This window comes from Hyposmocoma kahamanoa, unplaced genomic scaffold, assembly GCF_003589595.1.
Source record: "Hyposmocoma kahamanoa isolate Upper Pololo Valley unplaced genomic scaffold, ASM358959v1 232, whole genome shotgun sequence".
Classification (NCBI taxonomy): domain Eukaryota; kingdom Metazoa; phylum Arthropoda; class Insecta; order Lepidoptera; family Cosmopterigidae; genus Hyposmocoma; species Hyposmocoma kahamanoa.
In genome coordinates, this window is record NW_020653750.1 from 7,597,958 (window position 1) to 7,612,725 (window position 14,768).

At 35.5% G+C, this 14,768-nt stretch overlaps 1 protein-coding gene across 1 annotated transcript in view; it reads right to left on the reverse strand.

Annotated features, from left to right (window-relative positions):
* LOC113228476 (inactive rhomboid protein 1) overlaps positions 1–14,768 on the reverse strand; it is a 262,975-nt gene that overhangs the window by 51,352 nt on the left and 196,855 nt on the right. The window contains exon 3 of the mRNA XM_026461798.1: positions 3,930–4,104. Within this exon, the coding sequence (XP_026317583.1) occupies positions 3,930–4,103 (174 nt within the window). The 5' untranslated portion in view covers position 4,104. The remainder of the gene's footprint in view (positions 1–3,929; positions 4,105–14,768) is intronic.

The following is a 14,768-nucleotide window of genomic DNA, read 5'->3' on the forward strand; positions in this document are numbered from 1 at the left end:
TAGGCATGTAGCTTACCATCAAGCGGACGACTTGTTCCCGTCCCAAAAATAATTAGACTTCATTAGGAATTCGATCCATCCGAGAAACCGTAGCAACAGCAGCAGTAGAGTTGTTTGAGAAAGAGTTCGTCTAGGGCGGTACTGCCTTTATCTATTTCTGCCACCAAACAGTAATGTGATGATTACAGCGTTTCGGTTTCGGTTAAGGTGCTGATGAAATTACAGGCACATGGAACATGTCAACTTGTGTCGCAGGGTGACGGGCATAGTGGCAGTACTCCTCAGAATTTTGCGATTGCTCTGAGCGCAACTGTTTTACGGGACGGGACAGATTTGGTCGTCCCGCCATATAGTATCTTAAAAAAAAACACAAGCATAACTCCCTCCATCGCACGCTAAGTTACTTTACTTGATGTCTGGTGTTAATGTCCACGTTTTGGCTCCGTAGGACGCCACTAGTAGAACGCACTAATTCAATGCCTTTATTTTTAGACTCTATTGACGACCCGAGAATGCCGTGGCTGAGCTTCCTAAATGCCACCCAGCTCAACCATTTACTATCAATCTACTCAATTATAATCTATTTTCATTTCGTAAACAATGGAAGCTTCGACTCCTATGCACGCAAGCAAATATATAAACAAGTAAGGAAGCGGCTTCTTTTGCGCTTTATGCTAGCTAATTGTAACTTCAAACATTATTAAAGTAATCTCAGTACAGAGTACTAAAAAACTGACCTCAAAAGTCATTCATCCCCTAGTTTGCCACCCTTAGAGGTGGAATATTTTCTTCAAATCAAAATGGGACCACTACTGAGGTCTTTTGCAACAAACAAAGAATCATCGGTTCACAAATGTGCCGGAGTTATCACGTAACATACATACAAAAAAAATATACAGTCGATTTGCATTAGAATGAGGCAACGAACGATGTATGTTTTTTTTCGCCTTTTAGCGTCATTAGTGATACAATATTGTTATAGTATTTAAACAACTAGGCAGCCGGAGTTTTTCCTATAGAAAAAGTATAAATGGTGCATTTAATTTCTTTTAGATATATTCATAAAGTACGTATCGGGGAAGAGTTTCCCCAAGTGTAAAGGCAGTTAAATTCATGCCGGAGAGGGCTTAAAATTCGGCGAGATTAGCAACTGCTTTTAGCCTAGATAAAGCATAGTTAATTCCTGGTAAGAGCACTAGCGTTAACGTTTAGGCATGTTTCAGTTTACAATCCTTCTTCAATTCTTTTATTCTTTCTTCTTTCAATCTCTGTACTACCTTATTATGTATACCGTTATTAGAATTGGGCATTTTTTTTTTTTTTTTTTTTATACCTGACAGGCAAATGACTCCACTCCACCTGATGTTAAGTGGAAAGTGGTATCCAAACGCGGGCATAATTGAATATCGCACTTCCGGCGAAACAGAGACTTATCTTACATTTGCAAACTATTTATTGTTTTTAGGGTTACTGAGTATATTTGAGAATCTTTTAAATGTTATACTATAACAATCATTGAGTGCTTTTATGAAAAAAATTAAGGACAACGTGACCAAAGTAAGAAAATAAGGTGCTTTTCCACGATTTTCGAGGTTTTGCATGAGATAATTGACGACTATAACGTACAAAGCGAAAATGGCGGACTGAGCTCAAGTATGTGTAACTCCGCATACTGTTGGGACACATGTCACGTCGACTAAGGACTTCTACTGTATTTATTGCTCTTTGGGGCCCTACTTTATAAAATACAGTCTTACGTATTTCTAATTGTACTGATAACGTAGCTTTCTTAATACAATATAATTATATGTATGTAAAAACAAAATTAAGTAAAAAACAAACTCACTGTTGCACAATCTACATAGTAAACTCGACTCGCTGACAACATTAGTGTTTACCTAACTTTAAAACGAGCTGAACTAGGTTAGGTAACAACGCCACCTGTGGCCATTATAGCCTTTGTCAGGGTAGATTAGCCTGTATGAATACTTAATATCTAGCAGCGGCATACATAAACTATAACAACCTGCATAGGCTGATTCTTGTCACATGGTCAGACTTAAAATAAGATTCTGAGCGATAAAAGTAAGCAAAAATGTTCAAATATTTTCAGCAAATTTTAATTTTATTTTAACAAATAAATTTGAATTCTTTAAAGAGTTAATTCTATCACTCAGATCATTTTGATGTTGATTGTAAATATGATTATCTAAAATGAAAAGGACATCGACTGCAAATAAAAACTAAAATTCTATGAATGTTTTATGCGAAAAAATAAGTAACGGAAAGTAGTGCATTGTACTACATGAACCGCAATTTTTTTTTTGTCGTACTTTGTTGCGAAAAGTGTATTCTTTTAGCTCGAGACGCTCATATAATTTTGCAGTCAACGGCATTTTATAACCTTGTATAAAATCTATTACTTAGTTTTGTTCTTTTTTTAAATCAAAATATCATCTTATCTACTTCTGTCGCCAAGCAGTAATGGAACATTACTCCATTTCAGTTTTGAAGGGTACATACAGGTGCTGATGAAATTAGAGGCACGTTAGGACATGTCAAGTTCAAGCTCTCATATATTTGTGATTTTAAGCTCTGAGTGGCACTGCAACTGTTGTGGACAGACGTGTCTTTTACCACCAGACGCCCGAGTCACTTGGTATCATAAAAGAAAACTGCAAAATGTGCGCATTTCTCTATACCTCTACCTACTTGTCTATAGCATTATTCAAAAACTGATGTTATATGACATTTTGGCCTACACCATCAGTAGTAAATTTTTCCACTAAACCAAATTGTATAACGAATATATTTTACATTAAGGAATTAATAATGAATAGGTTCATGTTTACAAATTTCCAAATGAAAATACGCCAAATTAATAAATAAAAATCATCATGTCATGATCCCTCGATTCAGCAAGTTCTACCATCTTAGCGGTCAATGACATGTAGACTCCACCACAACCACAAAAAACACCAAAAGAAATACGCAAAATTTATTAGTCGTTCAATTCTGATCGTCTAATCCAGAAAGCATCAGTAGCTGCTCAATAGAGATGTGTGTCGCGCCACCGCTTTTGCCGGCGATTTTGCTACGCCGCCGCCGGTGTATTTCACCGACGTAAAATTGGCGGGCTAAAAATTTATATAATAGTATCAGTTTTTTGTTAATTATTTACTTCAATATTAATTATTTAGTTCCATACAATTAAAACGAGTTACTTTCCTATCTACGTACATCGTATTCATACTACATTGATTGAAAGCACACTCATTCTCTCACTACATGGCATAAGAATACTGGTGCTGTTGAACTGTCAAACTTCATTGCAAATTACCTGCTAACTTTCAAGTTAAAATATCTAAAACGTCAAAATGAATACACAGGTACATTTGCAAAATGTTTCAATGTATATTTTAAGACCTGAAAAATGTATGTCACGGCGATACGCCCCGCCACAGATAACGATTTTACGATCGGGCCACATCTCTAGTGCTTAGTAAATCTAAGCTTAGTAGGGCTTATTCAGAACGTAGCTGCTATGTGTGAGCATTTAATTCCCTAGATGCGTATGCTTAATGGCCATTAATAATGGTGTTGCTATATTATAATTGACCTCAATAGTAAATTAACCTAGGGAGTGACTAATTTCACTACTTAGAACTCACTTGCGAACCATGTCTCTTAAAAAGACATCAAGATCTGTTATTATACCCTTTCCTTGTACTGTGTAGTTACTCTATGACTCAATACCTTACATCTAAATCGTCTACCCAGAAGTTTGCCGTTATGACAACATTCCATCTTTTGAAAATAAATTTTGTCAAAGAATAGAATTAGCAGTTCATTCAAAAGGTGAACGTGTGCTTGTACACGTTATACATTTCATTTCATTGGTCAATATGGATAATTACAGATATACTCACAGTAACAACATAAGAAAGACCAGTCAGCGTTAGTCTGGCAACGCTGTCCTTGCAGGGCCGTGGCGGCGCAGGTACCGCGGGCTCCTCGAGCGACGCCGGCGCAGGAAGCACGTCGGGTCGCTCGCGCACTGGCCCCCGCGCCTCTCTCGGCGCAGCGCCTGATGCTCCATACATACTGTAAAAACACATTACGTAAGTACTATGAACCAAATATAACAATTATATTACAGGAGTATCTAAAATCCTCTTTTAAGAGCGCACCCTTGCCTACCAGTATTACTATATGTATATGTACTGATGCTATACCTATTTACGGGAAAGGTAACTTGGACCTCTACAATTTACTACGGTCCGCACATTTCAAATACGAACAGTACAAACGTTCTATAAAACTAATAATGGTTTTGAATAAAGTACGTTTTCAATTACGAAACGCACCATTTTTGTATCTTCTTCTTCTTAAAGTGCCTCCCCTCCAACATCAAATTAATTCTGAATCCAAAAACACTAGTGATAGCTTTTTACGGTCTATCTGTACAATAGAAATTAAGTCGTCTTCTCTGGTCAGAGATTTAGTCAGGACTGCCCTCGTCGTTTTTTGTAGAAAAGAATGTCGGTCTCAGTTCGAATCTCTATTAGACTAGTCAGTCTGTCTTATTGGCCAGTCAGTCCGCTGGTCATACATGGAGGCTGCACGCGTCAAGTTCCATTTTTATGCCTAGAGCATTCTAATTCGTGGCTCATTACATTTTACTACATAAGCTGAACCAATATCGTGTTCGAAGCTTACCCTATCAGGTATCGTTGAATCTTAATTAAAGCATCAAATACAGTGTGTTGAAGTGAACACAATATATGATCGTCACAATCAAGCAATTTATAACTCTAATTACCACAATAACTAGGCGAAATATAGATTCCTTACCGAAGCGCAACAGCCGTTCTTATTTTAGAATTTGTTTTTTTCCCATAGATTTAACATTCGCCTGTGAACTCAATTATCTCGAGTCACGGGTCAAATTTAAAATTTGGGCTTCAATAGGACCTGTAGACTTAATTGTATTTTTGTGTATGCTAGTTTCTAATTTCATGCACGTCCATTAAGGAATGGCCAGATAATTCCGTTCATTGATTGTTTGTATGGCTGTCAGGAAAAGCTTCGCTCGTTTCGCTTCTATAAGTTTGGTGTTCCGCAAAGTAGTCTCTTTAACCCCTTGTTATTTATTTTAACCATTAATAATTAACATCTTGTTTATTGCATTAACATTTAATAAAAAAGTATGTAAACGATCAGGAAAATACCAATGTTACTTAAGAGTACATAACGAAAGTGCTTTAAAGTAATTTGCATGCAAATCTAACAAAACGTCATTACATTTAAATTTCCCAAATGTCCCGGTAACCTTTAAAGCAGGGTTCGATGTGATAATTCACGGTAAATATCTTGACATATTTGTCAACCCTACCTACTAATATATTTAGTACCTACTACTATAAAAACCTACTACTATATTTAGTACCTACTACTATATTTAGTACCTACTACTATAAAAACCTACTACTATATTTAGTACCTACTACTGTAAAAACCTACTACTATATTTAGTAGTAGGGCTCCTTGTGAAAAAGTTCGTTCAGGCAAGTACTGCCACCTTACCTATTTGTGCCGCCAAGCAATAATATGACCATGGAATTGAAGGGTAAGGGTGCTGGTGAAATTACAAGCACATGGGACTTGTCAACGTATGTCCCAGGGTTGTTGCGATTTAAAGCTCTGAGTGGCACTGCAACTGTTGCGGACAGGCGTGTAGCTTACTACCAGGCACACAACTTGTTCGTCTCTCGTGATATTATAAAAAAGTGTACTTGCATACTGTTATATATATAATTATGAGTTTCGTGAGTTTGGGTGTAATTTGTGGTTGTCTATGTGTGTGTCCATGGCACCCGCGACACAGAGTTTCCCTACTGCGGGGCTATGTTGAGTGTGTGCGTTATTATTATTATTATTATTATGACATACTTATATAATACTTAATAATTATCTTCATATATAAAAAACCTATAGAAATATCGTGTCACGTGTATCAAAACGTGTATCAAAAATTATTTTTTAAACATCTTGATAATTTTGAGCCCTTCTATAAAGCAAAATTTATTTATAAAAAAAATTCTAAAAACGGAGCACTTTGTATTCCGATAGCTAATAACAAACACTAAGTAATTTAAGGCGTTATGATTAATTAATAATTAAATCATAATAATAATTATAAAATGAATAGTTACATATTATAAACAAATGTTAATAATTTGCTTTGTCGCCATTATATCAAATGTCTAGAAAAGTAACAAAGCGGATTTAGGAAAATTGTTTCTACAGCATCAAATAATTTCATGAACGTGTTTAATGAATTTATGATATTGTATATTATTTATTATACAGGGTGGAAAAAATCAATGGGACATGTGAGGCAAACTACCTTGAATGCTTAAGAAAGCAAATTTTACTTAAATGAAACATTCTTTCTTTCAGAGGTCTTTATTATAAGACTCAATGTTAATTGGAGATATTTCACCCTTATCATAAATCCTATCGATTAGTACAATAATATAGTGCTCATTTTTTCACATTTTTAGTTTTTCATTCCCATGGTTTCATTCCCAGCTAGCTAAGCTATGCAAAATAATCTGTTAATGCAATCATAATATTAAGAAAGCTTATATTGTATATTGAAAATTTCAATTTCAATAATATTAATTTAAATTTGTGCTTAACGACGAGCAATGCAACGTGTTATACTTATTCTTTTTACATCACACGTATTTTAGGATCATGCACCCTAAAATATTATATAAAAATATAAGGTACACACAATGGCTCTTCGAAACGAGAGCGCTGATCTACGAAAGATAATCTTTACAGAATAGCTTGCATGTGGGCGTTACATATTTATTTTTACAATAAAATTCCATGAGAAATCTATATCACGGGCGGAAACAACGGCCCGTGTAGAAAAAAAATGAGTACGCGGTGGTAGCTAACCCGAAAGAAGCCAGAACACATTCGATTAAGATTTATGTTTGTCATAAAATTTAACACGCGACAGACAAAACGGTGCCAATGGCGAGAAGCGCCACCTACGTCTAAAAAAAACGAATTCGCCGCATAATAATGGATGGATGGTTCTCGTGATATCGGTTTACACGTCTGCAAGTACGACTAGAGCACGATAAATGGGGTGATTTCGCTATAGGTGTAAGTTATGGCGCTTGTGGTTAAAAAATGTAAATCTCGTAAGGAAAGAAAAGAAAATCAAAGTATAAAAATTTGCTTACACAAGCAAGTCGTGTTTACTCATAGATACACAACGTTAATCCTACCTTCCCAAATAAATCGATCGAAATATTAAGTTACTTAAATATTGACATTTTTATTAAATTTTGCAAACATGTCTTAAGGTTATCGATAAATGTAACGACATCAAATCATTTATAACTCTTCAGCACGATACTACAACTTTTAACGTTTTAATAGTACACAAGGTAGACGGAACTTCAAAAAAAATACCTAAATACTTCTCGGCATTTTACATTAGCAATATATTTTTATCAGTGACGACAAACGACGTAGAATGAAGAAGCATTTCGCACCGACGAAAAACTAACGCATGTCGATCAATTCAAAAATAGAGTTTCTTTCATATTTTAAAAGAATAATTCAGATAAAATATCGCCTTTCTTTTTCTATACCAACTTGTACGCACACACATTTCACTTCAAAGCATCCAACGTAATGGTTTTAACCTAAGTGAACTAACTACACGGGTCTAATGTGACTTTAGGGACTACGTTCTTCTTCAAAGGATTGATCTTCTTCGACATATGGGTTTCCTCACAACGTTTTCCTTTACCGTTAAAGCAACTTAGTAATAATCATAAAATATTATCAAAACTGCAGATGATACGAATACAGTTAATGAAGCAGACTTCAGCTGGCTATGAAACTCAATCCTCCTTCGAAGAAAAAGATCATTTTCTTATACGCTCGACTCGAATTACAACATCGGTTAAAGCACTGTAAAGATAACTGACTATCGGGCTGAGTTTTGTCGTCACGCAAAACATAATAATGCGTCGAATGATAACAAAAGCAAGAGGTAGATTAGAGGTATACTAAAGCTTCTATTTTTAAAGGAATTGGAAAAAAAACATCTACTACAAAATATTTACAATAAACAAAAGCTTTAACAACAACATACATTAATTTAACAAACGCACTACGGAGACAAGGAAACATTCGAGTTCGAGTAACGAAGCACGAAATCTATGACACGACAAAATGGCGGGAAAAAAATGTTTTTGATTCCGATTGTGTTACCAGGGTCACACAATTATTTACGACCTTAAACATAAATCTTTTATTGTAATCATTGTATACAACGAATTTGAGTAAAAATATATATAACAAAATGTGAATTGTTCAAAGTTTTGTCAGATTACAGCTAGAAAAAGAGTTCTAAACGTTTGATATCGTCAAAAAGCGAAGCTTTGGAAAATGATTTTTTCATTCGACTATTCCCTTTGTTTACACTTTGGACATCTAATCATGATTCATACTTTAGTATATTCATCGATAAAATTCCCCCACCTCTAATTCGGTGCAAAATGGTACTACGTGCCAAAAGCGCGGATATATTATATTGACTATAGCTAAATTAAAATAAGCAAAGGAACGAAAACCTGCGCTAGCTAACATTTGTTTATACTATATTTACCACATACATATATCTAGATATGTCTGTGTTATGTACTGTATTTAGGGGCTACTTTTTTGTTCTAAGGCCTTCCACTTGTGTAATACTAGGTGTCAATGAATGAGTATTCAACAATTTGAATTATTATTTACCTATATGATTTCCCTTTCCTAAGTACTAAACTAGTAATGTTTAATTTACAAAGGTATTTAGTTTATTTGGTGCAGCACAGGAAATAAAAAATCCGTAACTTGTGCGTACATTAGTTAACAACACATTATTATTATTATTATGAAAGACCTACATCGCGGAAATTATTAATGGTGGGTGGAAGTTGTCGAAAAAAAAATTTTTTTTATGATACCAAGTGACGAGACGAACTAGTCGTAGGCCTGGTGGTAAGCGACACGCCTGTCCATAACAGTTGCAGTACCACTCAGAGTTTTAAATCACAATCTGAGAGGCCTTCCACTGTGCCCGTCACTCTGAGACATAAGTTGACAAGTCGCGTGTGCGTATAATTTCACCACAACCCCTGCTCTTCAAAACCGGAATGCAGGTTGAGCCCATAAATAGGTAAAGTGGCAGTACTTCCCTGGACGAACTCTTTCACAAGGAGCTCTAATGCTACTTATTAATGTCGTAGTTACGGTATCGGCCGATACAAACACAGTTTTTTTTTTTTTTTAAAGTATAAACTTTAAGCGGTTTGGTAAATAAATAAATCATTTTCCACATCACTTTTAGCACTATATTTAGACGTTTTAATATTCCTTTATTTTTCTATTTAACATGCATTAGTGTGAGTTGTTCAGCGGTTTGGCGGATATTGCGGAATTAAATTCCCTCGACGTTTTAAGTGAAGTACAAGTTACAAAAGACTGTCTCTTACCAATATTGCGTCTGATGATAATTCAATATCTTAGAAAACACAGAAATATCTCACAAAAACATGCTGAAAATGTATAGTGACACACGAATGTCAAGGTTATTGCAACCTATTTTTTTATCTATAAAAACATGTACTTTCATTAGAGCGGATTTAAAATGGAAGCCGGAGATAAAGGTGCTCAAATCCGGATGAATTTGGCATCCAGGAAAGTTTCGTAAGCCCTGGATCGGAGTCCGTGGAAAAAAACATCCATCTTCCAATAACCATGTAAGTCGAATTCTCAAACAACTAAAAAGGCCATCGAAAACCACGTGCATTGCGAGGTCAAGTGCGGAATGTCCCAAAAATGTAAATCGACATGCTTCAGTAGTACACCTGCCCCTGTAGTATGGCTATGCATGATAGTCACGACGCGCGCGATAAAATTGAAATAAGCGCGCGCTACTGGCTGTCTCAATCAGATCTAATTTAGATAGCCAATAGGGCGCGCTTATTTCAATTTTATCGAGCGCGTCGCGACTATCATGCGTAGCCATGCTACGGGGGCTAACCTCCGGAGTTCAAAACAAAAGTTGTCAAAGGACCAAATTTTGTTTTGTTTTGGCAAGCCAAACACTATCAAAATTTTTCAACATAGCAAATTCAAGATGGCCGTCATACAAAATTGACTTTTCCGTCTCCACAACTATTGAATGTATATATGAGGGCGTATTCTTCAATAAGTTTGTTTTGCGGCATTAAGGCCTATATCGGTATCGAGGCAACCAACTAAAAGCACTACACCTCACTAAAAGCACTACAACTTCACTTAGCATTATACCTACTGGTTCGGAAATAAAGAAATTCGTTATTAATTTATTATTCAAAATTCAGTTCGGAAAGGTAAAGTACGGTCGCATCTATTCATATCTGCGTTGTAAGAAACTAGTGGTCTATTATTGACAGTCACGGAAATATACTCGACTTCATATAGCGGCCATTTTGAATCCAACATCATATGAACATTATGAATTTGTCGTCCATAATATTTTTTCGAGCACGCCTTTAGACATGTTTATCGAGACACGTAAATGTTGTTAACTAAAGGGCTTACTAGTAATGACTTTTTTCATTATAACGCCTCAACGTTAACCGATTTTTGTAGGTGTAAAAAAAATACATAAAATATATAAATAATAAAACAAAACACTTTTCTTGAATAATTTGCAAGATAAGAGTGTGAAAAAAATGTATTGTACACTCATGAAAACTGTCTAGGGATTAAGCACGTTTTTACCAATTACTACCTACTAAAAATTAGGCTTTTTGTTATTTATTATTTTTTTAACACCATTTGTTTTTTTCGGTCGATTGCATAATTCAACAAATTAATAAATAATTTAATAAATTTATTACATATTTTTACAAACATTAAAAAGAAATACCTTGATCCGTAGACACTTGATGTATATACTTTTATTCAACCTGAAAGTTCTTTTTTATAGAAAAATATAACATATAAACACTTTTTTGGAAAACCGATTGAAGTCAATAATCCAAAAACAATTGAAGGCCAATATCTGATAAAACACATGCCTATATACGTACGTACTTTCCAAATACCTCAAGAGCAACAATATTTGAAAGTATGACGGGAGTTATTACTACACTATTGTACTATCGTGCTGGGCTAGCTCGGAGCAAATCTCCCACTTGTTAAACATTTTTCTAGTAAAAATGTTATACAGACAAATTTCCATTAAAAGAAATACCGTGAAAAGCAAAATGTTTTTGAAGTTTCGTAACTAAGCACTACAGACGTGGGCATAACTTAAGAAGACTGTCAAATAAATATCCACTAGTTCTTGGCACCGAGCGTAGAGAAAACATTCTTATAATATGTATACGGGGTCTAGCTTTATCCGAGAATTGAAATTGAATTCTATTTTTGTACCGGTATTGGACAGTTTTATTTATCTTATTACATAACAAGTGAAGTACAAGACATGAATGATGATGGTTCAATGTGGTTAATTTTTAGCGATAACAACTGTCGACTTTGTTCTAGTAAAATTCGCTTGGCACAGACTTTTTTTATAATATCAAGTGACGGGACGAACATGTCGTGAGCCTGATGGTAAGCTACACGCCTGTCCATAACAGTTACAGTGCCACCCAGGCACTACCACCGCGCCCGTCACCCTGAGACATAAGTTGACAAGTCCCATGTGCCTGTAATTTCACCACCACCCTTACCCTGCAAAACCGGAACACGGTAATGCTGACATTACTGCTTGACGGGCAGAAATAGGTAAGGTGGCAGTAGTATCCTCTTTCACAAGGAGCTCTACTTGTACTAAATTTTATTTATTTGCATCAAGTACATACTCGATGTTGATATGTTACATTTTGCTTAGTTACTTACTAACATCATACACAACAACTTCTGTTTCATGGTTTTTAATAATTAATCAGATTTTCCTTTCGTACAAAAATAAAAATATTGAAATACACTGCTCTAACCGGTGATAACTCTGTGCAGTGGCAAAACGGTGACAGCAAGCATGAGACGTTGCTAAACTTACTAACAAATACAGATCTATAAAGCGTCGGATACTACAACAAATTTTAAATAGAAAACCACCATAACTCACGTAAAATTTAAGACGAGTCACCGGAAAAGGAGCGCGAAAAACTGTTTTTCTAGACCAAATGGTTTAGATATTTACTATTAAATAACGATCTTACAAAAAATATACGATACATCTAAGGATATTATCTAAAGAATGCTTATTTGTTATACGATAGGATGTACTTTATCTGAACATGTAAAATCCTGAAAACGGACTATAAAAGTCTAAAATGAATTATTTCATCATCTTCAATTATCACATTATTTTCAGTCAGTCGCCATATTGGGTGCTTGTGGACGTCAAATCTGTGTCAAATTTTGTCCACCTCTTCTTATTTTACTCATATTAATTTACACCGCGCATATTGGATTTGTAGCATCTGAACCCGGGGTCGGTTTAAAGTTGTAACGGAACACCAATGAGCCCAAATGCGAGTATCGTGTGATCCTGGGACTGATGGTTTGTCAAAAATAATTAAATTTGATTCAGTTGCACCTCGAGAGATGACATTAAATTTGTATCGTCTGCAGAACGCAAAAGGCGACCCGCTACAAATCCCCTCCTAAAAATTTAAGCTCGCATTGAAATACCTCACCTTATGTGTATGTGAATTGTTTTCCGTACTTAATCGGTCTTATTATGTATTTCAGAGTATATTTTTTTACAAACGAAATTAAAGCCATTTGAAAAATGTACATCGTATACTCTGAAATCTAAAAGGAAATATCTATTTAGTTCAGTTGATGTAAAAAAAAAAATTGGTATATGTAAAGTACCTATTGAATACAACGGTTTTCTTGTAAATTTTCGAGGTAAGTTTGTGTTTAATTTCTATAACGAAAATTTTAAGAATCGTGTTTTCACACCGTATTACTAATCAGTGTATATCCTCAATGTTACTATATATTATTTCCAAAGAAGCCATTTCAGATTGTATCGGCTATTAAGCCGAATTTTTGCTCGTCATGTTTTTTTTTTGGTCACTCAGTAATCCCAGCTCAGCTGCGTCCGCAGACGTACTGAGTGACCGGGCTGTCAGGACTTTCGCGCGCAGTTTTCGGCGAGTCCCACCGCGGTATCTTATGATTAATGACCAGTAACCGGTTCAAAACAAGCCGAATAAAAATTCGACTTAAATACGTAAGTTATCCATTCGTTTAGGAATGTATCTCTGTCGCAAGGTGGTTTTAGATTTAAAAATGACAATTCTGAATTACAACAAGATATTATTCAAAAACAAATATCAATGTACTTATATTAAATAATTACAATAACGTGTCAAACAAATACACCAATTACCTTTTTTTTATAATAATAAGTGATGGGACGAACAAGTCGTGGGTCTGGTGGTAAGCGACACGTCTGTCCATAACAGTTGCCGTGCCACTCAGAGCTTTAAATCGCAAGGATCTGAGGGGCACTGCCACTGCGCCCGTCACCCTGAGACATAAGTTGACAAGTCCTATGTGCGTGTAATTTCACCAGCACCCTTATCTTCAAAACCGGAATACAGTAATGCTGACATTACTTCTTGGCGGCAGACATAGGTAAGGAAACTAGGAAATTCCCTGTGCTATGAGTACCAGAGCAACGGAATTCAGTCTGGGCCACTTCCCAGAATACCCAGATCAGAACCAATTTAGAAATTTCGTTTCCAAATTAGTCCTACCGGGAATCGAACCCGGGACCTCCACATCCAGTGCCCAAATCGTTAGGTCACCGAGGTTGTCAATATGCAAAATACAGTGCAAACTACTGGCATGTTTTTGTAAAATCGAACGTTGTTTAGATTTATTTATTATTCCGCCAGGCGCAATCGGAAAGGGTTCAAATTTATTTTCATTTCGAATAAAATACTAGAAACTTTTATAAAATAGAAAATTTCTAGGAAAAAAGCTTCCTTTGTCTCTGATTGCGCACAAAAATATATTGAAGAACGTTTCAAATGTTATCGTGTAATTTGTTCCATAAATGCAAAATTCCAAAATTGCTACAACTGGTAAACTGGAAACGAAGGTGTTTTTTCAGATGTACCTTACCTGATATATGATCCGAAACACATGGTTAAATTTCCAATATAAATATTCTATAAAAGAGTTTCTTTTGAAAATAATGCTGAACTCTTCCAATTTTTAAGTATATAATTTGCAAGTGTTCCTTGTAAGTAAAAAAATCCATTTATTGTTGATATTACCTAAAATTCTATTTATTTTTATCATTAGTTAGACTTCTAATTCTGTGTTAATAATGTATAATTTGTAATTTAGGGACAAATTTTGTGCCCGCAAAATTTTGCAGTGCCCAATTTTTTTTTTACGCACACTATCAACATAGCCCCGCACTAGGGAAACCCTGTGTCGCGGGTGCCATGGACACACACATAGACAACCACAAATTACACCCAAAGTCACGAGAGAAATTAATGTAGGCCATACAAATATTTCTCCCGGCCCGGGATTCGAACCTGGGACCACTGCGTGGCAATTCGGCATGGTAACTGTTCGGCCACAGAGGCAGTCATGTGGGATATTACATGTCAAGCACCTACATTAACTGAAGAATACCTGTTTTATAACCATGT